Genomic DNA, 26,157 nt, shown 5'->3' with positions numbered 1-26,157 from the left:
AAGTGAGTCATCACCACTTTTTGGGCAGCGTTGCTGGTGAGATCCCCATCTTCAGCCAGTACCGGTGTTGGGAGAGTAATAAATGGGGGGTGGGGTGGCTTAATTACACCTGAAACAGTTTGATGCATCAGGGGAACAAAAGTGGACCTGAGTATGGCCACGGTGTGTCTGGGAGCAGAAAGTGTGGTCTGCAGCTATGGGACATGAGATGCTAACTAGGAAATCTCAGGCCCTGAAAACACCTTTGAAATGCGTTTTTCTGCAGTGAAAGAGCTAAGCAGGTCCTTGCTTGGTGAGCCAGCTCATCCCTGTGAGGCTGTTCCTTGTGATATAGAGGCCAGACCTGGATGCCTCTGTATCCATTTCTGGTGTCCACAGCTGAAGGAAAATCAAAATCAAAATAAATCAGCTACGGTCATGACTCAAGGTGTGGAAAACCTGCTTGTTGTTTGCTTTATCCAGCAGATTAAGGAGTGTCTTTTGCCTTGTCTGCTGGTACCAGCCTGGACGAAGGGTTGCTAATCACGAAGGTCTGTTTAATTTAGCAGGGCAGGACTCTGTGGCTTGGAAAGTGGACTAATTCAGATTGGTAGAGGAGCATGTTTTTAATAATGTGTCTAATTAACTGTGCAGCAGCTCACCCAGGGATGTAGTCGATTCGCTATTGCTCGTAATCTGTAGAGCAAGGGTGACTGATTTCTCATAAACTGGTTTTGACCCCTGAGGCTCTTCCCTCCAGTGACTCCCCCTCTGCCTCCAGCCATCCTGGGGCACATGCTGGGTGGGAGGGATGGCCAGGAGGGATGGCCGGGAGGGATGGCCGGGAGGGATGGCCAGGAGGGATGGCCGGGAGGGATGGACAGGAGGGATGGCCGGGAGGGATGGCCGGGAGGGATGGCTGGGAGGGATGGCCGGGAGAGATGGCTGGGAGGGATGGCCGGGAGGGATGGCCGGGAGGGGTGGCCGGGAGGGATGGCCGGGAGGGATGGCCGGGAGAGATGGCAGGGAGGGATGGCCGGGAGGGATGGCCGGGAGGGGTGGCCGGGAGGGATGGCCAGGCTCTTTGCTGGCTTAGAAAGCTGCAAGCCTGCCTTCAGCATCAGCGGGTGCCAGCGCCAGTGCTAAAGCCCTGCTCCCCCCGCCTGCTGCAGGAGTGCGCTGGGCTGGCTCTGCTCGACCCCAACCTTTGTGGCTACCCCGGAGCAAACATCTACGCAGTAGAACTTATCCTGCAGGAGTTTCAGTTTCAAGGGATGTGTTAAAAAGTGCAAAGATGCCTGGACACGAGGTGCTGGTCAGGGTTACCCTGCTGCGCACATGCATCTCCCAGCTGTGTGCATCGCGGCCACTGCGGCATCGGCTGGTGCTTATCCTGTCCCTGCCCATGGGCACAAAGCAGGACTAGGAAGGGTTTGCCGTCCTGGGAAATTTAACAGCAGTGTTGGATGCTTCCTTCTGAAAGGCTCGCCCTTGTCTAAATAAACCCAGGGAAGTCCTTTGGCCGGCGCTGGGCAGTGTCGGACCAGATGTTCGCGCTTCACCCGTCTGACCTCCCGATCGATGGAGCCGTGAACCGTCTTTTGTTCCCCGTCCTTGCAGTCGGACACCCGCTGCCACGTCTGTGACAACCCGCCTTGCTGCCGACAGCCACCAGCCATGGGGCTGGGCTGGGGGTCCCCTCTGCCCCCAGGCTGGTGGAGGTCTCACCCCCCAGGTACTTCACTGCCCCCCAGCCCCGCAGCAGCAGGAAGCGGTTCAAGCCGTTTTGTTCATGCGTTCGGTTTGTGGGTGTTGGGTTTTCCAGGGGCTGGTGTTCGGTTTGTGGATGCTCAGTGTTGGGTTTTCCAGGGTCTGATGTTTCTTCGCTCTGTGGGGAACTGGAAAACGGTCGGGTTGCTTTTTGAGAGGGGGTGGCCAAAGCAAGCGCTGCCCCCAAGTGCTGAATGAGCTTTGCAAGCTGTGTGCCCCCCCTGCAGCGAATGCTGGTGAGGACTCTGCTCCCGGTCCCCGTGTGCTCTGCCCCATTCCAGGTGCCACCTCAGAGGTCCCACGTGTTTGGTGGTGGCTGAGCTATTTGGGTGCCCCCTCCTGTCACCTGTGCCTCTGCCATGCAGCCTCTTCCTTTTGGGGGCTTTGGGACATGAGTGACCCCGGCGGGTGAATCGGCAGCATCTGAAGGAAAAAAAGTAACCAGAGCTAAAAGGCGCTGAAGGTCCGTCCAGTTGTGGTGTTTCATACTGGCCCAGCTCCTCTGCAGTGGAAACCAGGTGGCTATCAGCAGCCATCACCCCCCTGCCTGGCACAGGGGGTCCCTGCAGGATGCTCCCTTCTGTCCCCCCTCTCCCATCCTTCTGTGGCTTCTTTCCCAGGCTCCCTGGTGCAGGGCTTTGCTCCCTGAGGCTCAGTCCCAGCCAGGGGACATCGTGGCCCAGGGACAAGTGTGGAGCCGGCGAGGCTGTGCTCAGTGCTGGCCTGGCATGGTACGGGGGAATATTATAATTTGCTTTTGCCTGTGCTTGGAGTGGGGCAGCTTGTAAGTTTTCACCAAGTTCTTTAAATCCATGTCCCATGAGTCAGAACTGCGTAAAGAGATAATTATTTTCTCCAAGAGGAGTAAATAAAGGCTCAGCTAATGGGTTTTTATTCATTCATCTATAAATCCTCGGCAGCGTGAGCAGAAAGATGGGGCCAGCAGCCCGGTGCATCCCGCCGGCATCTCTGCCAGGGGCAGCCAGCCCTGGTGCCTCTGCTCTCTGGGCAGGATAAATCAGGAGACAAGAAGGAGTGCTGCATCCTCCGCAGGTGGGAGAGGTACCTGCTGCACATCAAGGCAGGATTTTTCACTCCAAGGACATGTTTTCTGCTGCCTGAGCTGCTGAGGTGCAATGAGGTGTAGAGGTGCTCCCGGCAGGGCTGGGACCTGCTGGTCCCCCACTTTGCTGCCCCAGGGATGTGGGTTTTGGGGAGCTTTGCCTTGTGCATTTGGGGTGAACGGCTTGGAGGGCAGCATTTGTGCTTCAGGTGTGCTTGGTGAGCAGCCAGGTGTGTGTTATGGCAGGAGGGACTTAGTGAAGCGAGCAGAGCCTGGTGGCTTTTTTCGGGGGGAGGGTTTTTTTTTTTTGCAGGGGAGGATTTGCAGTGGGGTGGGGAGAGCCCTGGTGCCCTGTGAGGTTGCCCATGGTGGAAGCCCATCTCCCGTGGGACTGTTGCTCTTGCTGCATCACCCAGGGTGTCAGACACATCTCGTGTGGGCAGACTGCACCCACTGTGATCAAATCAGCTGGTTTTGAACTCCAGCTTCCCAATTTGGAGGAGCGGTACTGCTGCTGAGCCCTGGGCTGTGCTCACCCCCTGGTTGAAAGCAGCCCGCCTCAGGGACAGGTAGCTGGAGAGTCATGTCTGGGCTGTGGTGGCATCATGGCCTCTGGGCTCTCCATGGCACTGGTAGCTCATTGAGCTTTCCGAGGTGTGCTGTGGTCCCAGGTGCTCTGGAGGGGACGTGGTGACCACGCACAAAGCTGTGCATGCAAGCTCATGCTCTGCCTGCTGGGCAAGTCTGGTCTTGTGGACATCGATGGGGCCACCCACGGCCCAGGCTGCACGTGTTGCCTGCCATAAATTCCTTGTGCATCCCAGAGCCAGCAGGCCATCTGCTGCAGCGTGACTGACAGCGGTGCAGGGTGCTGGTGGCTTCCCGTGGCTTGTGCATCTTGGCTGCTGGCCAGCCGAGGCTCTGGTAGGGTGGAAGCAAGACCTGCCAGGATGCTCTCAGGGGGCTCCATCTCCTGCAAGCGTGGGTGAGGAGCGGGGTGCTGTGATGGCAGAGGACCGAGTGTGGTGTTGGGAAGTGGGAGAAGAGCAGCGTCCCCTTCTTCTAGTGCTCCCAGGGATTTGGGAGCATCCCTGGGGACTCAAGCACTCAAGCACGTCCCACAGATCAGAGCCCCTCCCTGAGCAGAGGATGGGACTGGAGCCCTCCAGAGATCTCTTCCCATCAAACTTGTGGGATCCAAGGATCATTGGGAGTGCAGCAGCAAGGGGAGGATGAACTTGCTGCTCCCTCACGTGTTTTCCTCCTGTAGACATTGATTTATAAAGGCTGCTTCATGCTGAGTAGGGAGTTTGGGGGATGGTGCATTCCCTGCACAAGACTTCTCGCCTGATTTCCCGTGTCAAGGCCAAGGAAGTTGTCAGGTAATGCCTTGGTCACCCTGTACACTAAATTCTGGAAGTGTGGTACTTTTATGAGGCTCAGGTAGCAAACCCTAAACCCTGCTGAGCTGTCGGTGTTTGCGCATTTTTTGGTGCTCAGAGGATGCAGGGCTGCTCTTCTCTTGGCAGGGTGGTTTTGCACGTGGGAAGAGAGCAGGGATGCAGCCAGTGGATCCTTCCACACTCCCCAGTGCACACCCATGCAAAGAGCACTGGAGGTCTGGGGTGCCAGGGAGAAGGTGCAGACGCAGCGGATCTCAAGGGCATCCTTTCCCCACGGGGTCTGCTGGTGCCTGTGGGCGAGTTTGCTGCCAGGTGCGTGTCTCGGGGTTTCCACAGGCAGTGCCAACCACCGTAGCATCATTTCAGTGTCATGTGCTGGAAGGGTCTGGGGTTGCTGATCGGTGCCAAGCCAAAACCGCGCGTTGCAAGGGGACAAGACGCTCCATGCTCACTGATTTCCCCAGCTTCCTCTGCCTCCATTTCCCTGCCAGCCCCTGGAGAAGAGTGATGCCTCCTCTTTGTAGAGACAGGCTCTGGAGGAGCTGGGCAGTTCTGCCAGATGTGCAAGAGGCTTTAACCTACAGTGGGAAAAGGCAGTGAAACAGGGACCTTCCCAGAAGCAGGGTGGCAGTCTGCTCTTCCCACCTGTAGGGCATTCCCGATGGCTGGCCGTGCAGCGGGATGCAGAGGAGCCAGAAGCTCAAAGCTACGTCTGGCTGACATCCATGCTGATACCTCTGCTGCTTTATCCTCCAAGCTTGCTTGGGAGGCGTCACCTCCTTGACAAAACATCTGAGATGCAGAGCAAGGAAGTAACAGCGAGGCATGGGGAGCACAGGGCTGAACCGCTGGATTTTTGGCCTGGGGATCTCTCAGCTCTGGATCTGCCCTCCCCGATGCTCGTTGTGTTGTCCTACAGCTAATGCCCCAGGCGTCCCTCTGGTTTGACTCCTGCCAAGATGCTGGCAGAGTTGTCTGGGCGACTGCTGCGGTTTTTGCAGAGCCGATGGGTTGTTTCTTCTCTTGGGTTTTGGTGATCATGCCCAGGGGACTGGAGTGGATTCTGCAGCCACCGTGACCTCCCTGCAGGCAGCACCTAGACCATGTGCTTTAGGCGTCCTCTTGGTCTGTGAAGGCTTTGCTGAGCGGCTGGAAATGTCTGCCTTGCTTTGCAGCAGGTTCCTGGGGCACTGGGGCATCTCCATCCCTGGAGCTCTCCCAGGCTCAGCTGGGCAAAGCCCTGGCTGCCCCAGTCTCGTGGTGGGGATGCAGCTGGACCAAGATCCACGAGCTCCTTTCTGCCAGCCCTGTGGGATGCTATGAAATCATTCCCCATCCTTGGACCACACCGTCCCTGCTTGGTGCGTAGCAAAAAGTGTTGGAAAGGGAGAGGAAGGCTGTGGGTCCTGGGCCTGTCCTCTCCCCACAGGTCTTCAGGGGCTCTGCTGACCACACAAAGGAGTTGCTTGAGAGCTACCAGTTGTCTTGGGGATGCTGCTGCTCTCAGGAAACAGCTCCAAAGTTGCTAACATGGTCCTGACACCACTCATCCCTCACCCCTGGATGGGGCGAGCAGCTGCCCAGGGCGCTGGGATGCTGCCAGCGAGGCGTGTCCGTGGCTCTCAGCATTCCCTGGTCACTGCTGGTCCCCAGCCTGGAGGCGCCTTGCCTGCTTGTTCCTCCTGGCTCTGCCCTTGTTTTGGCCCGCTGTGTTGGGGTGTCTCCTTTGCTGCCTGACTTCACACTTGAGCATCCTCAGGGACTCGCCTTTCCACAGCTTTGGTTGTATTTGCTTTTGGTGTATTTAAAAGTCCCTCTTTTTCTCTCCTTTATATTTGCTGGCAGTTGATTTTTTCATTGATACATCCTTTAGTAACTGTCTGCATCTTATAACTGCTAATTTACTGCTGCCAACTTCCCCCGGTTTAATTTATACAATATGTTTATTTTTACTGCAATTTTTTTCTTTTATTCAAAGCCAAGATAATTTTTAGCTAAAGACGCCTTCTTTTATGATCACAGATTTATGAGATTTTGGCAAAGCCTTCTTAAGCTAACTGTAATTGCTCTTCATTGTTTTTGTTTACATTTCCCCCCTAATCAATTTTTGCTAATAATCCCTTTTAACTTTTGGAAATTGCCCCTTTTCCACCTCTGGGTGTTTCTTTTTGGTCAGTGCAAAACTCTCTTCCCACATATGTGTAACCAGATTATGGTTGTCTGTACCTCGGCGAGTGCTCATCCTCGCTTCATCGGTGCCCTCCGCTTCAGCTGACAAAACAAGGTTTGCTCTGCAATTACCCACATCGGTTGTATTAATTTGGTGATGGAAATGGGTCTCTACAAGCGCTGGGGTCTCCAGGACCCCATCCCAGTGGCAGTACTCATCCCGTTATGAGCAGCAGAGCTGGCTCATAAACTGCTGTCACCTTCTCCAGGCACAGACGTGCAGATACAGCCCGGCACGGGCTCCTGCACGGGTCCCTGGACCCCCAGCTCCTTGATGCAGCCCTTGCAGGTGACGGCAGCTCTGCTGCGGTGCAGATGCAAGTCACATCTGTGATTTCAGCCCTGCAGGGGCTTCTCTGTCCTTGTGATCCCACAGCCCGTCTCCTGCCTGCTTCAGGGATGCTCTTGCCCAATGGAGGGCAGCCGGCCAGCTCCTGTTTGATGGGCAGCGCTGTGATGGATTGATGGAACGCATCCCTCGCCCGGGCAGGGCCACCAGTGAGCAGGAGCCTTGCGGCATCCCCTGGTGGAGCATCCCCAACCTGCTGCCTGGGGTGGGGGGGGTGGGGTTGTGTTAGTGTGTATTACCCCAGTGTGAAAAAGAAAGGCCCCTCTGTGGTGAGGTGTTGCAGATGGAGTTTTCCCAAGGAAGGAAACATTTGTAGTTCACTAAAGATACCCACTGCCTGCAGCTGCCAGCACTGCGGTGGCTTTATCTGCAGCAGGGGGGCCTGGAGGGGACATAGGGTTTGTGTTCCTGGCGTGGCTGCAAGTGAACCCCCAGAGATACCAAAGGGATGGGGCCAGAGAGGTGCTCTGGCCTTGGAAGGGGCTAGAATGAAGCCAAGCTCCTTGGTGGAGTTTTGGGATTTCCTGCATCTGTCCTGGGGAGAGGGTCCCCGTGGCCAGGAGCCTGATCCGAAGCCTCCCCCCCCCAGCCCCCCCCCTGCCACAGCCAGCCTGGGGCATGGGGCATCCCTCTGTGGCTTGGCAAAAACAAGCCTGCAGCTGGCCCTGCAGTTCCTCCCAAGCCATTCCCGCTTGGAGCTGCCAACCAGGAACAAATTTACAGGCTGTCAGTAAAAACAGTGAAAAGCAGGAACATCAGGTAGATGCACAGAGCCAGACGCGTGCGGTGGAGGGCATCCGCGTTCAGCCAGGTGCTCTGGGCACTTGGGGGGGATGTGAAAAGGGGTCTGGGGCTTTGTGGGCAGCACCAGGGAGGAGTGGGCTGGAGGAGTGGGAGCATCTGCAGGCACTGGTGCTTGTGTGGCACAAGTCAAGCGCTGCTCAATGCTCATCTGGTGGGGGGGGCACACGACTTCCCACCCCAGCTCGCCAGGGCTGGTGCAGCCTGGCTGCCTGTGCAGCGTTCCCTGCCTGTCGCTGCCTGTCCCTGTGCTGCTGTCACTTCCCTGCAGCCACCCTGAGCTCTGACACGAACTTGGTGCAGGGGACTGGCTGGAGCCAGGGATGCTTAGAACAGCCACCCCGGCTGCAGGCAGGGGCTGGTGCTGGTGGGGGGTGGTACACCAGTACAGCCCCTCCAGCCCTGGGCAGCAGCTTTCTTTGGGCACCCCTGTGCTCCGGGCAGCTCCCTGCATTGCTTTGCAAAGCCCTGGGCGTGGAAGAAGTTAACCAGGCTAATCTGCCAGGTTTGCTTGGCTGCACCAAGGGCTGGTCCTGGGCTTTGGTTCTTCTTGGCTGGGCCCTGGTGCTGCCTCCCTTCAGCCCCGCCGTGGCTCTGTGTGGCCCTGCCTTTACAAGCCAGGCACAGGGCTGTATGGCACAGCTGCCTGTCGCTGCATGGTGGTGGGGCTTTTGCTGGAGCTTTGGCTGTGTTTGGAGATAATATCTTTCCCCTGTAAATGTTATTACCCTGTATATGTTCGGGGAGGGGGGGGGAGGGGGGGGGAGGAGAGGGGGGTCACCATCTGTGTTTTCCAATAAAAGCAAATTAAAATTGAAGCCCATTAAAGATAGCTCAATTGGGATGCTGAGCGGGGCTCCAGAGCCTGCTGGGAACAAGTTGCTTGCGGCCCGTGCCACCATGCAGGGTGACAAAACCTCATTTAGTGCCAGCAGTGCTGGGAGGTGGGATGGGTGCTTGCTGCCAGCATGATTGCTGCTCTGGGTGGGGGTGGCCGGTGGTGCTGGCCCCAGGGGGAAGGAGAGGCAGAGCTGGCCAAAACCCCGTGCGCTGGGCTCACGTCACTCGTCCTGGTCCCCTCAGCGCTCGTTGCGTTGGATGATGGGCAGGGGTTAGCGGGGAAGAGGGATGGGTGTTTTGCAAGAGCCAAGCACGTGCTGCTCACCCAGTGATGCTCTGCAGCCTCCAGGCTTCCTGCTGCATCCCAGATCTCCTGAGGTCGCCTCACCCCTGTGCCCAGGGATATAGGATGCTGTGTCTGGTATTGAGAATGGGTCTAGGGTATCGAAGAGGACTAGGCGGTGCAGCCTGGCACCCTGGACATTACACCTTGTACCAGTTGGCCCCAGGGGGATGGGAGCACGTTATTGTGTTAGAAAGGAACTCATTCCCTTGGGAGTGCTGCAGCCAGGGGCTGCATGTGGCAGCCGCTGATGCACACCAATGGTAGCAGCTGCGTGTTTGGGCTCCAGCAGTGACAGCTGTGTGTCCATCCATGCCGTGGGGTCAGCTCTGTGTGGTGGTTGTGCCATGCTAATGGCCGGACTGGGGCAGCATGTGGTAGAAGCTGCCAGCTCTTCTGAGGCTGGAGCATCTGCAGAAGGAGCTTGTGGGCATGGGGTCTTTAACCTCCTGGAGCACCCCTGTGGCCCCCCAGAGAGGAAGAGGGATCTGGGGGCTGTAGGGAGAGATGCGGTCCTGCTCCATCCTCCTGGGAGGTGGCTTGATGGGGAATTTAGTCTTTGCTGGGCTGATTCTGCTGGGGTGGATGAGGCTGGATGTGGGTGAGGACACCACCTGCTTAACCCTGGGATTCCTTCCTGCAAGGTGTCTCGCAGAGATGGGGTTGGTGCCGCTGCAGGGACCAAGTCATTAGCACTGACAGCAATGGCTGTTAAATGTCTGCATCTGTGTCTTCTCTGTGTGGCTACTGCATTCCCGGCAGCAGCAGGAGGGCTCCTGCTCGCTGGCATTTAGCATCTGCATTGTCTCTTCCCGGCAGCCTGCCCTTGGCTGAACTCGGACCACCTACAAGTCCCAGGTCCTTTTGGGACAGATGCTGCCAGCAAGGACCGTGGGTCCCTGGTGCTGCTGGACCAGCTTTCTGGGGGTCTCTGGTAGTGTTATCGTGTTTCTGCTGACCCCTGGGGCAGGCGATGTTGGGAAAGCGGGGCCGGAGAGGATGCACCTGCAGCGATGCTGGGGGGCTGTGGCAGCAGGCTGGAGCGTGGTCCTCCCTTGCAGCCAGCCTAACCTGCATCTTCAGCAGAGGCCCCAGGCTGAAAGATCACAAAATCTGAATTCCCAGCCCCAGCCCCTCTCAGCTGAGAGCCAGAGCTGCGCCATACCCCTCGTGGCCCAGCAGATGAGAGGGGAGATCCTTAGTGCTAGTCTGGATGGGCTGGTCAGCTGGGGGCGTCAAAAGCAGGATGTGTGCTTGGATGACTTGCAGGACCCCTGGGGCTGTTCAGTTGGGCTTTCCCCTTGGTTTTGAGCTTTCCAGCAGTGGAGCAGCGAGCACCATGCGGGGCAACGCCTGCGACAGCTGATGGCTTCAGAGGAGGGAGAAGAGCGGCTGGGGAGAGGAGCTGTGCAGCCGCTGCTCCCAGCGTGCTGCCTCTGGGTTGCAGCCACTGTCGGCCCCAGCTCCGGGCTCACCCAGTGTGATCATCACGACGTGTGATGTGCCCAACGCGCGGGCGCAGCGCTGCTCTGAGCCCGGCTTTCCTTCCTTCCCCACCTGGAAGGGCTGGGAGCCGAGGGACACACTGCACCACAGCATCAGCCCTGGGTTTGGCCCCCTGGGGACAGGTCCGGCGATGCCTGTGGTCTGACGAGGGGTGGGGGATGAGAAGAAGGGAGTGATCTAGGTGGGAATGGGGAAAGCATAGCCCAGCTGATGGCAGCCCCTCAGCGTGGTGCGGGAAAACTCGGGAATTTCCAGTGGGGCTGCTGAATGGCTGTGCTGAGGGCAGGGCATCTTGGGGACATCCCTTCGTTTGACACCAGTCCTGCCTCCGAGTGTCATTAGCAGCTGAGCATCACCCAGTAGATGGGTGCTGAGCCCTACCAGCTTCCAGCACCATCCCCTGCTTCCCCGCTGGCTCTGGGGCTGGCTCCTGTTCCACAGGGCTTGCAGGCAGGCTTGGCTGATATCCTGGTGAGCTGAGGGGCCAGGAAGGCTCCATGGCTCCCCAAAAGTGGTGACATCTTTCCCTTGCCTGTGCTGCGTGGTGTTTCTGGGGTCAGGCCTCCCCGCTCCATGCTTTGCTAGCCCCCAGGACTATCAGCCTGGGGTGCTGGCTGGTGCTCTGGGTGCTGGAGATGCTGGACATCACCCTTTTTCCTAGGTCTGGCTGGACCTAATGTTTCAGAGAAGGGCACTGAATGACCAGGCACCTGACCGTTGGGTCCACAGCACCAGAACCACCAGTGCAACCCAGTACGGCTGCCCTTGGGGTGCCCTTTGGGGCTGTGGACATGGGGGCAGGATGCTGGTGGTCCCCATCCCAGCTCAGTCAACTGCCTCTTCTCGCTCCCTATCAATCACTCTCCCTCTTGGAGTTTAAGTGGATCCCTGAGTGAAGTATCCAAAATATCCTGTAGCCACTGGCTCACAATGCAGCGTGCTGTTCCTGCGCCAGCGGCTCGGCCGGGGGGGGGATTGGGTTTCAGTTTGTTCCGCTGGCCATCGGCCAGGCAAAGCAAAGCTTGGGGCTGCAGAGAAGGGCCACTGGGTTTGCTCAGCCCCTCTCAGCTCTCGCTGGCAAAAATATTATAATAAGGCTCCAGGAAAGCACAGGAGGCAGAGAGGGGGCCTTTCAACTTCTAGAAGGGTAAATAGATCTGCAGTGAGGGCTCTTCGGGGTGGGGGACAGACGGGTTTCTCATTAGCCCCCCCCACATGTGGGGATGTGGTGGCTGTGCCGGAGCCAGGCTGGAAACGTGGTTTCAGGAGCACGTGTGCCTGCGCGGAGGAGTTTGTCCCAAGCTGTGGCGTCTCTGTTGCAGATCCCGGTCTCGCTCCACCCAGCTGGGCTCCAGCACTGAGCCTGCCCTCAGCATCCCTCCAGGACTTGCTGAGGAGGCGCCTTAGGTGGGCTCCCAGCTCACGTCTGGGAGGTGGTGGTGAGGCACAGTCCCTGGTTTTACTCCCAGCCCATGGGAGAGGTCTGGGTGCTTCTTGTCTGCTCTGCATGCCCAGCGCTGGCTGTACTGATGCGATCCTGGGTCAACTGAGAAGTTCGCTCCTTGTCTTAAGAATATTGTACCAGGAGTAAAGTGCTGGCAGGTCTCCTGCCCGGAGGGAGGAGCTGGTGTGAGAAGTGAGAGGGGAAGGGAAAAAGTTGTGGGTGGAAAAATGAGGGTGGAGGCTCCAGCTATCTGTGGGGCTATTTATTTGTCCAGCTGTTTCTTTATCTGGATGAGTTTGGAGCCTGTGAATATGAAGGATTTGCCAGAACTTCTGAGAAACTTGGAGCCAGATGCTCTAAATTGGTCTAAATTGGCAAAACTCCATGGAAGTTATTTTTCCGGACACAGAGAAGTGTGTCTGCAACGTGCACAGCTCCTCTGTTAATCCCTTGCCCCTCCAACCTCTCTGCCTCCGTCGCTTGGTCCTGTCACTCTCCATCCCCAGTTCTGGCCATCCCATGCTGGTGTCCCCAGTCACCACCAGCATCCAGGGTGATCCCAGTCTTGTACTCCCATCCCAGATCTGCTCACATGGGTCCTGATGTGGCCAGATGGGAAAAGCCGGTGCCGCTGAGATCCCCGCACTCATCTCATAGTGGCTGAGCAGCAAGACCGGCAGAAACGTTGGAGCCCCCCACCCAGGTCATTGCCATAGCAGATCATCGGCTTGGTGGTCTCTTAGCGTAGCTGTTGAGCATCTGGAGGTGGCGACGATGCATCTTTAGATGCAAAGTGCTCGTAGCAGGCAGCAGTGCCGGCAGCGGGCCCCAGCACTGGCAGAAAGTTGCTTATTGAAAGCATCTTCAAAGTGAAAAGGACAGGCACTTATCTCCTAACCGTCCCGTGGGGAGCAGTGCGGTTCCTGGTGGGAAGCGGGCCAGAGTTGCGTCTGCTGGTTTCGAGCAGCTGCAGATTTATTTATAATGCCATGGGTAGCATGTGAATCTGCAGATAAACACGCGGGAGGGAAGAACACAAACAACAATATTGAGAAAATGCTGCTCTGGAGAGAGCATTTCACTGAGCTGCAGCTATCACCAGCCACCAGAGATGGGCCAGGGGCCAGACACCCACTCCTGCCGCTCCTGTGGAGCTTTGCTCCGTGTCATCCCGTCATTGCTGGGGGGTTGCTCTGTCCTGGATGCCAGGCAGGTCTTTATGGCAAAGGATCAGCTGTGACAGCGAGTGAAGCTGCCAGATTTGCTGGTTGAAACAGGCACCTTGTCCTCTCCATGGCTGGCAGGACAGGGCTTGGGGCTGCCCATCCAGGAGTTGGTCCATCTTTGTTGTCCCCAGCTGGCTCTGTTGGGTGCATGGAGCACAGAGCAGCCTGCGGGTGGGATCAGGAGATCTGCTGGGGGAGAGGTGGCCATGGCACCCTACCACGCATCACCCATGTGCTGCAAGGGGCTGAGCGCGCTGCAGACAGCCCCGTTGGGACTGCTGCGGGTAGAGGAGCTGCTCTGGAGGATGGTGGGCTCCCCTTCCTTGGGGCTTGCCGTGCCTCCTGTGGGGCTTGTGCCTGTAGCAGAACTCTATGACTGACGCCTTGGTCCCTGGAGTTACCCATCCCTTCAGAGATGTCTGTGAGTGTCTCCTTCATGGCCAGAAGGAACCGAGGCAACCTCCCACCCAGTGTGTGCTCCTGTAACACACGCTTCTCCAGCTCAGCTGGGATGGGGAAAGATGCAAACTGTCCAAGATCTGCTCCTCTAGGCAATTACTCTTCAGGGCAATATTGTTTTCCACGTTTCTTACTGGGTTCAGCTCCCAGGCAAAGCTGTAGCTGCTTTACATGCTAAGGAGCTGTTTGCTGCTACTTTCTGCAGGTGTAGATCTTTGCAATCATCCTTGCAAACTCCTCTTAGATGAGCTTCTGCAGTCCCACTGCAGCAATAAAACCCCCTCCAGCTGGAGGAGGAATAGATCCCAGGGGAGCCTCAGCCTTTCTCTTGCCTGGCTGAGGTGGGTGGTAGGGCCATGTCCTGCTCTTTTAAACCCTCCTGGTTTATGGGTTGCTAGTTTGGACTCTGTGCCAGTGCTTTCAGGATGGGATGTCAGAGCAGGGCTTGGCTATGTCTTCAGGCGGCTTTCCTTCCGCTGCAGCCTGCCCACCACTGCCTCTGGCTGTGGAGATCTGAGCAGGTCTGAGCCTGGGGGAGAGGCAGAGAGAAGCCCCTGCAGATGAGGGGTATGTCGGTTCATTGGACATCACTCCTGATTTTGTTGGCTGGAGACAGGGATTAATATACTTTCTTTGTCTGGAATATAAGAAACTTCTCAGGAATGAGACGGTGACCTTCCCTGGAGGACCATGTGGCATCCTTGACATCAGGTGGAGCGTGAGGGCTTGTCCTGGCTGGGTATATGGGCAAGATAACTCTGTGGCAGGCTGTTATTTGGGCAATAAAATCTTTTGAAGTCTGCCATCGATGGAGGATGCAGCAAACCCACCGCCACCGTTGAAGCCCATCTTGGCTTCGCATCCAGTTTTGCAGTCGGTGCGCCTAACTGAGTTCACTCCCATCCATGGGGACCAGTTAGTCATAATTTTCTGTAATTCAGGCAACTATTACTGAGTGTTAAGGTGCCAGCCCATCTCCAGATGGCCAGTAGTTCGGGCAGCGGTTTGGTAGAAAAGCTGTGCAAAACGGGGAGCATCGGGATGCTAAAGCTGTGTGCAATGGGGGGCTGCAGTCTGGGGGTCCACCCTGTACAAAGGAGGTCGATAAACAGGAGCTTCAAAGACAGGGACCTATTTTAGGGTGGAAGAAGACGGAAGCTTGGCTAATTTAGTTGTCTTGGAGATGGATTCATTTGCCAGCCTTAAGCACCGTGAGAGGGAAAGAGGATTTTGGATAGCAAGAGTCTTTGTATGAGAAAATCTAATAGCTGGCAGCCGGATGGTGTAAATTCAGGCTAAAATTGGAAAAACCTGCTGAAAACCTGTGAATTTCTCCTTGTCTCCTGTCAAAACGGGATGTCCTTGGGCTGGCTGGGGTAGATGCATAGCTCCGAGGAGATGAGGATAAGGAGAAGGGATACTGAGGATAAGGAGCAGTGGCGAGGGCTGTGGGCAGCGTGCTCCGCAGTAGTGCACTGAGCACAGCGTTCCCATTGCATGGAATTTTTGTTAAATAAGAGACTCTTAGAAATGCAGAATGCTTCAAAATACGATTTTTATTTGGGGAATTATTTATACTCTTTTAGAGTGTATCATCTTTTACATTATTTTCACTGCTATTAATATACTTACTATGCACCGCTGTCATTGACAGTGAAGATAAAGTAAAAACAAACAAACAAAAAAAACCCCAAACAAAAATACAACAACTTAAATCTGTTAAGTACTGCAGCTTCCAGCTAGCACTGGGTGAAAAATGGTGTTTTCCTTTCAGATCAAAGTGCCACTGGTGTTTTAATGAAAAAACCAGGTCCTCTGATAAAATAAACACTATTATTGAACTATGTAAACAAATATTCGGTTTAAAAAGAAATTTCATAAATCTGAATGACAGCATTTCTGGACTAGCTGTTTTCCAGAACTCTTCCTAGTGGGAAAATTTGAAAAGAACTATTTTTGCTTTTGACTTTTGGAATAAAACCAAATTTTGAAATCCTGGTTTCCTGTGAACTGGAAACCGCTGGCTCTAACCAGGAGTAACGAACAACCCACAGTCTGAAAATTATTTACTACCAGAAGTAGGTGCAAGTGGTGTATCTGTGCCAAGGCACTTTCTGGCTTGCCGATGGGAGAAGAGGAACCCACGTGTGCTGTTGGGCAGCGTGAAGAGCAGTCATGTCTGCATCCAGGCTTGTCTCTTAAAGGATGGGTCTGCTCCAGGCTGACTTTGTTTTTGGTCTTTGTTTTGGTCAATGGAGTGAAAGCAGGGAAGATGGAGATGCTTTTGGGGGTTGATGGCAGGACGCTTGGCTTTTTGGTGGTAAGGAGCAGCAACAGGACACAGTTACAGCCAGTAGTTCCCCATCTCTGTTGTGGCCATGGGAACTGGCACCATTTGATGTATTATAGGATGGTGACTGGAGATCTCCACTATATTGCGGTTCTCCTGGCTGGTTGCTTTCAGTGAGCTGACCTTATGTCTCATGGATAAGGTGCTTTCTCTTGAGAACATCAGTGCCCTAAAGCTGGACTGTTCCTCTGCTTGTCCTACGTTAACTAGGAGGGCAGGGAAAGTGAGGCTGCAAGCCAGATTTCATGTTTGAAACTTGTGTGTGTGCGCAATGGATGCTTTCCAGCACCCCTGCAAATGCGGTTGGTATCCCGTGTGCATGTAGTGAGATCAGGGGCAGGCTCACACTCTCCCTACGGAGCAGAGGGGTATAATTCCTTTGGTATAATTCCTTCTGTGGGCATCACATTGGTCTCAGCCACAGAATCACCAGCCTGTGTAGTATGTCCCACAAGCATCACACTTTTTCCCATGCCCAGCCTCGCTGTGCTGAAACCTTTGGGTGTGATTTCTAAACTGCATCTCCTAAACACTGGAATATCGTCCTGTTCTCTTCAAACATCAGCACTGGGCACAGTGCAGAAAAATCTCGGTGTTGCAACAAGCATGTTGCATGCCGACCTCGAGGATGGACAGTTACGCAGATGGTGGAAACCAGTCCTGGTCCAGTCTATTTCTGATGGGGCTGTCTGGCCAGTTTCTGTGCTGGATGGGGAGCAACCTACACGTGTCAGCCCGAGTACTGGGGTGCCATAGCCTGAGCATCCCTTCTCATGCTGTCAGTGTAGGTACGCCAGCCTATAGCTATTTGGGATGGAAAAAAAAAATAAATTCTGGAAGCGTGATGAAGGATGAGGAAGCTTTGCTGCCTGCGTGGCTTAGGGAGGCTTCTCCTCTGCTGGTCGGTGGTAGCATTGCCTGATTTATTTCGACCCAAATCATCTGGAAAACCAGCTTTAACGTTGGTTTAATTTTTTAGTACTTCGAAGTCCTAAAAGTGCTGTTGCTGTGTGCTACTGCATCACAAAGGATTCTGCCTACCGTGCAAAATGCTGGGAAAAAACTGCCCTGCTTTTGCACAAGAAACTGAAAGGTGATGGAAGAAAGCTGCTCAGGCTGGGTTCGTTATCTCTAGCAGCTGTGGTACCCTGATTCTGGATTTTGAGGAGGAAAGTCCTGCTGGGCTGGCGGGTGGAGGAGGACGTGCCCCATGCATTGCAGGAGACAAGGCAGCCAGGGAGCAGTGGGTGATGGATGGGGAAGCGGATGGGTAGAAGGAACGATACCTGGCTCTGCCCCAGCTGAGAGCTGGCCAGGGGTCTCAGCGCAGGCTGGGCTTGGAGGCTGTGGTCCTGGGCTGGCTCCTCTCTGCCTCTTTCCCCTTTGCTAGCCTCAGGCCAGTCACCGGCCAGCCACTGACTCCTTGTTTCACCTTGCCCCTGCAGAGACGCTGATGGACTCTACAACAGCCACGGCAGAGCTGGGCTGGATGGTGCATCCTCCGTCAGGGGTGAGTTAATCCTGTCGCTTTACAGGGGTCTGGGGTCTCCTGCTGTGCGTGAGTGTAGGCGGGCTGGCTCCACAGAAGTCACTGAAGCAAAGTGCCTTGGCCACGTGGAAAGGTCTAGTGGGAAGAGCACAAAGAGGATGACAGTTAGAGTTCCTGATAGTTTTCTAGGAGGTGACGCTTCCAAAAAATACCCCAGGGCTGGAGGGGTGTAAATCTCACCCTACAGCATCAGGCCAGCGGGGTGCTGGAGGAATCATGCTCTCCATAAAGCCGGCCTGCAGCCACTTAAAAATCAGAGGGCGGGAGGGAGAAAATGCCAAGGCCACTGTTGTCTGTCCCCAGTGTCTCACTTGTTATCCCATTGCCTGTCACCTGGAGCAGAAAAGGATGAGGGCGCTGGCCTGTGAGGCTGCACCTACAGCAGCTGTTTGATCAAGTCCTGGAATGTCCAGCATTCCTGGCATCCCATGGAGGGGCATTTGCTGGCTCAGCAACAACTGTCCTTCTGCTTTACCGGTGCCAGGAGTCCCCTGAGCCACATCCCAAGACCCCCCATAACAAGCTCCTTTAAAGAAGAGCTTGGACAAGGCCGTGCGTGTCTGCAGCACCCACGGCACAAAACCGGAGTGGCCTCTGCCACCTCCGTGTCTCATGGGGCTTATGTGGGGCATCGAGATGCTTCAGAGCATCCTGCCCAGCTCTGGCCGGCAGCAGTGTGAAGCCCCCGTGCCCGCCACCCCTAGACCTGCTCCCTCGTGCTCAGATGGCCTAACGCAGCTTGGCCAAAGCCTGGAGATGCTCCCTATCCCCGTGCTCGGAGGTGGTGGCTCAGGCTCCATCCTGCCCTCCATCCACCCTCCACAGGGGCTGGATGAAGACATTTCTGTGGACCTCACCCCAAGGCTGACAGAAAGCCCCCTCCCCGAGCCGACTTGGCAGAAGAAAAGAACTGGCCGCCCAAGGCCTCCATCGGGGAGATTAAACCTGGCTCCCCAGCAGCCCTGCTACGACGGGGCATGGGCGCTGAGCACTGGTCCCCCATCACCATGATAAAGCCCCACGCCTGCCTGCCAGCCCGGCTGCTTTGCCAGCGCCGGCCAAGGGGGATGACGGGCGCACAATAGGCGGGAGCAGAGGTCAAGTCTTTTTCTCTCCTCGCCCAGCCTTTCTTGTTTGCGGCGTTTCCATATGTAAAGCACGCCTTGCTCCCCGCTCCCCAGCCCCACGGTAATGAGGCCTGGGCCTGCTGGAAGCCGTCTCCCTGTATTATTGTGCTGCCTTCTTCTTTTGAGCTCCCGGCATGTTAATTAGAGAGCGAGGAGAAAGGGAGAGGCTTCTAATTAAGCATCGAGGAAGCGCAGGGGCTGGTGCACGGGGGTGACTTTCTCTCCTTGCTGAGAAAAGGGAGCTTGGGAGCTCCCCCCCGCCCCCCCCCCCCGCCCCCTTGCTCGCTGCTGCAAGGGTGCAGGAGGATGCTGAGGGTCCTGAGTCTGGCCCCTGTGGTGCTTCCAGGTCCCCTGGCCCCGTCAGGATGGAGATGTCCATCTGGGAAGTCCAGTGTAGCCCCGGCATCACTGGTGGGATCTCCTCCCATCCCCACCTCCAGGCAGGTCCCTCTGGGGGGCCATGGCATGCATCATGCTCTGCAATGTGCACGTCACGGGTGCTGATGCTGTGGTGCCTTCACGGCTTCTCCCAGTGCAGCCTCGTGCCCACTGGTGGGACAGGGCAAGGCATCCTACCCATGGGTGGCTGGCCAGGTTGGGTGCAGCCAGCATCATCTGGAAGACAAAAGCTGATGGGTGCTCCACCTGTTTGTTGCTTCTTTGGTGAGAGATTCTAAAGCCCAGACAGTTGCTTTTTCTCTGGCTGTTGAGCCCCAATACTACATGTAGGTGTCCCCATGCCCTGCCTCCACTGTCTATGGTTCAGCCCTGGGCTGTAGGGGCTCTCCTTCCACCACATGCTCTTCATGCTCATGCCCTGAGCCCTCCCTGGTGTGGGTGAGGACAGGGCAGCACTGCACATCCCTGAGCTGGTGACTTGCTGTCTCAGAGCGGGTGTCAGGAGTGGTCCAGGCGAGGGAGAGCCACATCAGAGGCAGAGCAGGGGAAGGAATTGTTTCCCTTGTCCTTTATTCCTTCACCCCGCTCCCAACCGGTGCCCTAAAAAATGGGGAGATCCTGCAATTTTCCATTATTACACCAAATTTATTTCTGCAAAATAAAGCAAATGATTCCCCTGCGTTTTGCAGGGATGCTCTCCTCCTCCCCCAGCAATGGCAGCAGATTTGCAGCCACTGCCAATCAGAAGTGGTTGGAGCTGTTTGGGGATCTTCCCTGACAGCCTTCTGTTGGGCTGTTAGCCTTGACGTGCGAGGAGCAATCTGTCTCCCATCTCGTGAGCCTCCCTCTGCAGTCCTGGGTGCCTTTGTGAGACCTTTTGCAGGCCAAGGGGCTGGGGCTGCTCTGCTCCTGCAGGGTTTTCCCTGTGGATCTGGGTCCTGGCACTGGTGCTGGATCCGGGCTGTGCTGCTGCCGTGCCCTGGGTGTCACGATCCTGCATCCAAGGCAGGGTTGTGCTCGGGGTTTCACGTCTGTGGGAAACGGCTCAGCTTCCACTTGAGCAGGTTTATGAACGAGTTCATGGGAAGCCATTCCAGCTGGCTGGAGCCGTGTCACACGCTCGCTGGACCCTGGTCCCTGCCGCCAGCATCACGAGGGTGCTGCAGGTGGGGAGGGGGCAGCATGGGGAGGTGCTTTGCTCTCCAGCAAGGTCCTGGGCTGGGGAAGATGTTCTGGTGAGCCAAGTGAATGGTTCTCCTCCCACAGAGACCCTTTCCCGTCTATACCTGCCACAGAGGAGTGGTTGGTTGCAAGCTGCAGCTCTGCCCTTCCCTGCTACATCACCCACCCCGAAGTCTCCCCATCCTACAAAGGATGGAGACAACAAACACGGAAGGTTTTGGGGAAGAAAAGAGCCTGGGGAAGGGGCAGGGAGCTGGACAGGGCCGGGAGGTGTCTCAGCAGCTCTGAGCTCTGTGGATACTCCTCCAGAGCTGGCAGTCAGCTCTTGGTCAGCTGGGGGGAGCTGGATTGAGCTTCCCATGGGGGAATATGTCAGCTCTGAGCTCTCTTGCCAAGAAGGATGTTCCTGCCGTGCCACAGCTCGTGGGACATCCCATAGATCCAGTTTAGGACAGCTGGGACTGCGACATGTGCACAGCTGCAGGAGGGACCCTAAAGATTGTTGGCCCTTGAAGGGGCAGGGATGAGGGCTGCCAGGGGGTCTTGCCCAGCATCTCCTCGTCTGGGTAAGCTGCGGGGTCAGCCGGGCTCCCGTAAACCTTCCCTCCTGCCTCTGGGGAAAGGCCACTGGCTACTGGCCCGTGGCTCAGCCGGCCGCCTGCACCGGTGCTTGGGCTGCAGCCGGTGAGGAGGTTTTACGGCTGCATTACACGCTCCTGAGAAAGCAGGTCCTGTCTGCCACGTCTGTAACTGTAGCGGTGCGATGGGAATACATCTGCTAAAGGCATCGTGTTACTGTGCTGGGAGGCTGTGCCGTACCGCAGCCCACGGGCAGCAGCCCCTGCTAAAGACATTACGGCCTGCAGGGGAGGTGCGTGGCCCCACCGTGCCCTGCCACCTGGCAGAGATGCTTTAGCATCAATCTGGGCATGGACCACGGTGCTGCCGCAGCGAGATGGCCCCAAGCTCTGCTGAGGGCTTGGGTCACCTTGTCCCCGCGGTGCGGAGCCTGCCCGGTGTGCAGCGTGGGTCAAATCCTGCCAGAGCAGGATGGAGGCTCATAGGTACGGGGTGCTGGGCTTCTGGGGCTGCCTGGGTGATGGGGTGGACGTGGTGTGGGGCAGCTGGTGCAGGCAGAACCTGCCTGCTTGGCACGTGGGGGGGTTGGGAGAGGTGAGGTGGGTGGGAAGCATCAGTTCAGTGCAGCCCCTTGACTTTGTGTGTCCTGTCCACAGTGGGAAGAGGTGAGCGGGTATGATGAGAACATGAACACGATCCGCACCTACCAGGTGTGCAACGTCTTTGAATCCAGCCAAAACAACTGGCTCCGGACCAAGTATATCCGGAGGCGAGGAGCACACCGCATCCACGTGGAGATGAAATTTTCTGTCCGGGACTGCAGCAGCATCCCTAATGTCCCAGGCTCCTGTAAGGAGACTTTTAACCTCTATTATTTTGAGTCAGACTTTGACTCGGCCACCAAGACTTTTCCTAATTGGATGGAGAATCCTTGGATGAAGGTGGACACGATCGCTGCCGACGAGAGCTTCTCGCAGGTGGACCTAGGTGGACGGGTGATGAAGATTAACACCGAGGTGCGCAGTTTTGGACCTGTCTCCAAGAATGGTTTCTACCTGGCCTTCCAGGACTATGGAGGCTGCATGTCCTTAATCGCCGTCCGCGTCTTCTACCGCAAGTGTCCCCGTGTGATCCAGAATGGGGCCGTCTTTCAAGAAACCCTCTCAGGAGCAGAGAGCACCTCTCTGGTGGCAGCCCGGGGGACGTGCATCACCAACGCAGAGGAGGTAGACGTGCCCATCAAGCTGTACTGCAATGGGGACGGCGAGTGGCTGGTGCCTATCGGCCGCTGCATGTGCCGGGCAGGCTACGAGTCGGTGGAAAACGGAACCGTCTGCAGAGGTAACCGCTTGCCTTCGGTCTCGCTCAGCACGCTCGCCTCGCTGCCGACGGGCTGTGCTGGTGGCGGCAGTCAGGGTTTGCAGCTGGGTGCTGCGTGAGCTGCCTGGGAGTGACCTCCTTGAGCAAGGCTGGGAGAGAAGCACGTGGGGACGTGGGAGAGGAGCATGTGTGGGGATGCTGACTCCGTGCCCAGCTCCTCAATTCCTGCCCCAGGCTCATCCAGCCATTGCAGAGCCTCTGCGTTACCTCTGGGTCCTCAGAGCCACCGGTTCCCAGGGTGCTGGCCAGGGGCTGGTGCCCTCCGTGTTCTCCAGGTCTTGGAGGGACACACATGTGTGTAGCCGTGGTGCGTGCCACCCATCTGCAGTCACCTCCCAAAGCACTATGGCCGTTCTCACTTCGGTTTGTGCCCTGTGCCTTGACGTGGGCTGAAATGCTTCTGGGATGAGAGGAATGGCAGTGAGGGCACCCAAGGGTGATGTGGTGGGAAGGAGCAAGTTGTCTGCAGCGTTTTCCTGCTGAGGTGCGGGATGGTCATGGGCTGTTTGGGACCAGGCTCACCTCTCCAGCCTGGAAACCTCCAAGCTCCTGCAGTAGCTGGAGGTCTCCTGCCCCTGCAGATGTTGTCCTGCCCTTGCAGATGTTCAAAGCAGACTCCAGGAGTTCCTGCTCCATGAGCTGAGCACCATGGAGCCAGCATGGTCCCCGGCAAGTGAGAGGCTCCGCACTGCTCTCCCTGGAAGCACTGTGCCCAAACCCATCTCCGTGCTCCTCCCAGTCACGTGTGGGCTCGGGGAGGTTGAGAAAGGAGCTGCTGGGGGTATTGGGAGAGAGGTGGGGACCTGAGACTTGCCTGTTTATTGGGCACCTGTGGCTGTACAATGCATAGAGCAAACTATAGCGTTTAGCAAATGGACTCCTCTCCCTCCCTGTCCTGGATGAACATCAAAATCCCATGACAATTTCGATAGCATCAGTGCACTCCGAGCAAAGCTGGGGTTTTTCTGAGATCAATTATAGATACATGGGTGGGCACTGCAGAGTGTGAGGAAGGAGCTTTGTCTCCTCGGTTCTTGCTGTAGGAAGGGGTGGCTGGGCAGCACCAAGCAAGGTGCTGGTAGTGGGGAGACGGGCACACCGGAGAGCGGGATGGACAGTATCTGGCCATGCTTAGTTGGGTCTGCAGGTTGGATGGTCCCCTTGGAGAGGGAACCATGTCTCCTGCTCTTGGCTGGGCTGCTCGCGTCAAACTACAGATCCTGATGTGCTGCAGGTGTTGTGTCATATCCGTGCTTTGAGCTGCTCCTCCCTAGGGCACCCAATGTCTCTGGCCACCAAGCTTGGGGTGACCAAGTGTCCTCCAGCTGTGGCAAGGACGGTGCTGGGGAAGGGGGCAGCACAGCAATACTGCTGCAGCGCAGGGTGGAAAGGGGGCCTGGCTAATCCCAGCCTCAAAGGGAAGATGGGTGTTTTATGACACCCAAGTGAAGCATTCGTAGCAACACCAGAAGGCCAAAATGATTCATGTCAGCTTTTCCATCTCAGGGTTTTTTTTGTTTTTTTTTTTTTTTCCCTGAGCAGACCCAGCCCTGCACAGCGCTTTGCTCTGATGCAGCTACAGTTTCTTGGGGCTCCCTGGTCCTGCTGCCAGCCCAGCCAAGGGACAGTCCCTTTGCATACCTCAGGGCTCCTGGGGTGCCTGGTGCAGGACCCTGTCCCTGCAGGATCCGGGGAAGAGGCGGAGTGGGCAGGAGCAGGGGGCCAAGGTGGAGGGAGCGAGCAGGAGGGAGAGGCCAGGTCTCCTCTTTGTCTGCACAGCAGCAGGATTTTGGGAGGTCCGTACCTCAGCATCTGTTTCTCCAGCCGGTGCTGGCGTGCGCCTGGCCCCGCACTCCCCGCCGTCATTAATCACACGGTGGCCGGCAGCCCACCGTCTCCGTGGGGCAGCTGACTCCAGGGCTGCCTTCCCCTCCCTTCCCCTCCCTTCCCCTCCCTTCCCCTCCCTTCCCCTCCCTTCCCCTCCCTTCCCCTCCCTTCCCCTCCCTTCCCCTCCCTTCCCCTCCCTTCCCCTCCCTTCCCCTCCCTCCCCCTCCCTTCCCCTCCCTTCCCCTCCCTTCCCCTCCCTTCCCCTCCCTTCCCCTCCCTCCCCCTCCCTCCCCCTCCCTTCCCCTCCCTGCGTGGGGCTGTGTGACTGGGGCTGGACAGGACCCCGGGGCTGGACGGGACCCCGGTGTCACGCCAGACTGGGTCACACCTTCCATTTTCCCCAGCAGAAGAAGAGCAGGGACTGGGACGAGAGGCAGCCCCACAGCTGGCTGGACAGCCCTAGCACCCCCATCCTCTCCCAGCCCCCCCAGTGAGCCCCACAGAGGTCTGGGGAGGGGGCTGCTCACCCCGGCTCAGTCGGGCAGGGACAGGGCTCCCCTCCCCAGCTCATCTCAGGAAGGACCTGCGGGATGCAGCCCTGCAGCCGTGCCCACCCCCATGGTGTCCTTGCCCCCCGTCCCCCCAGGGGCAGCGCACAAGCCGCCTGGTTCGGGGGACTGGCTCGTACATGTGGCCGGCAGGTTTTCTGCTGTTTCGCAGGGTGGGAGGGAATCTGGGCCCCTTTCCAGAAGCAAAACAAAAGCAAATCCGAGCTGGCGCTGGGGGCGAAGGAGCTCTCGCACAGCTCGGTCACCCAAACAGGACGTGGCGGGGAGCGTGGGGGACGCGGCTCGCTGGTCCTGCCCCGCCGAGGGGTCCCGGTGGAAAAGGGCATCCCAAGCGATGGCCAACTCCTCTGTGCAGCTGCAAGGCGCTGGAAGGAGTTGCTCATTTTCTCCGCTGGACTTCTCATCTGGCTAATACGGCGCAAGGCTGCTCACGGCAGTGTACACAAGGGATATTTATGGAGGAAGTTCATGCATCTAACAGCTTAAGCTCTTCTAAGCTTGCAGCCCCAACACAAAAGGATTTGGGGGCAGTTAACAATTCTGTGTGGTTAAGAGATTTTCATTTTGCTGGGCCTTGCTCGCCAATCCCGCAGGGCCCTGTGAGGGGCTGCCTGCCCGCTCCACTCCACTCCTCCGCTGGCTTCCCAGCTCCTTTCCGCGCTGGCGAGGGGCTCCCCGCACGCGCCTCCCCCCCAGCCAAATATGCCCAGGCCCATCCTCCCTGCTTCACCTTCTCCTGCTCCCTGCCTGCATCTTTTTTTTTTTTTTCTTCTCCATCTCCCTGTTCTTTGTCTGCCGCCTCCCCCCTTCTCCCCCGCCCATCCCTCCCATGCAGCATATTAAGCGCATTTCTCTACCTCCCGTATTCATTGGCTCCCCTCTGCAAGAGCAGAGGCAGAGCTATTGTGCTGCCTGCTCGCTCTTTTCGCACTGGACAGTTGACGAACGCTGCCTGCAAGGGTCTCTGCCTGCTCAGGGATGGCAGATGCTGGCTGCTGGTCCTGGCTGTTGAATCCTGCTTCCAGCTCTGCTCCATCTTGGGCGGGCAGCTTCTTGGTGGTGCTCCTGTGGCAATGACCGGGGGGTGTCCTTGTTTGACCCTGGTAATGTGGGATGCTTTTGCCCTGCAGAAGCTGGTGGTGATGCTCTTGCTGTCATGTAGCGTCATCCTTTGGGGTCACAAGCGTTTCTGAGGAGGGAAGAAGCTAGTGACATGCTGGGAAGAGGAGAAACCTGGTCACCTAGGTGGTCTGTAGAAGATCCAGGCTGCCACCTGTTTTCTCCAGCTCAAGGAGGGAGCCTGTGGGGAGCCTGAGGGCTCAGCAGTGCTCCCCTTTGGAGCCTGCCCTGCCTTCATTCTGTTCCATCCCTGGGGTGCAGAGCCAGGAGAGAGGATGTGAGGGTCCTGACCCAGCTCTGGCACCCAGCCTGGTACTGGTCCTGTCCAGCCCCACTTACACCACAGTCCAGCTCCACCAGTGACCCGGCTGGATACTCCCAGGTCAGCTCCATCACTGATTCTGCCCAAGTCCAGCTCTGAAAGGGGAAGGGTGACCTCTAGGGTTATTGCTCTAGTGGGCTGGTACCCGGGGTGTCCCAGTCTGGGGCTGTATGGGGCTGGCTGGTAGGTTTTGGTAGGGCTGTGCCCTTGCAGATGTGTGTCCTACAGGTGGGCTTCGTGGTGGGCTTCCCTGCCTGTACTTGCATGTTACTTTGAAGTCCAAGCAGCTCCACCATGTGATGGGGATGTGGGCGCAGAAGCAGTGATGCGCACCTACATGTG

At 57.0% G+C, this 26,157-nt stretch overlaps 1 protein-coding gene across 2 annotated transcripts in view; it reads left to right on the top strand.

The window, feature by feature from the left end:
• Positions 1–26,157, top strand: part of EPHB2 (EPH receptor B2) — a 129,709-nt gene that overhangs the window by 23,229 nt on the left and 80,323 nt on the right. For both annotated transcript variants that reach the window (XM_055800330.1, XM_055800329.1), the window contains exons 2-3: positions 17,208–17,272; positions 21,255–21,939. In XM_055800330.1, the coding sequence (XP_055656305.1) occupies positions 17,208–17,272; positions 21,255–21,939 (750 nt within the window). The remainder of the gene's footprint in view (positions 1–17,207; positions 17,273–21,254; positions 21,940–26,157) is intronic.

Source organism: Falco peregrinus, chromosome 3 (assembly GCF_023634155.1).
Source record: "Falco peregrinus isolate bFalPer1 chromosome 3, bFalPer1.pri, whole genome shotgun sequence".
Classification (NCBI taxonomy): Eukaryota; Metazoa; Chordata; class Aves; order Falconiformes; family Falconidae; genus Falco; species Falco peregrinus.
The sequence above is the reverse complement of the archived record's forward strand: the minus strand, read 5'-3'. Positions and strand labels throughout refer to the sequence as shown.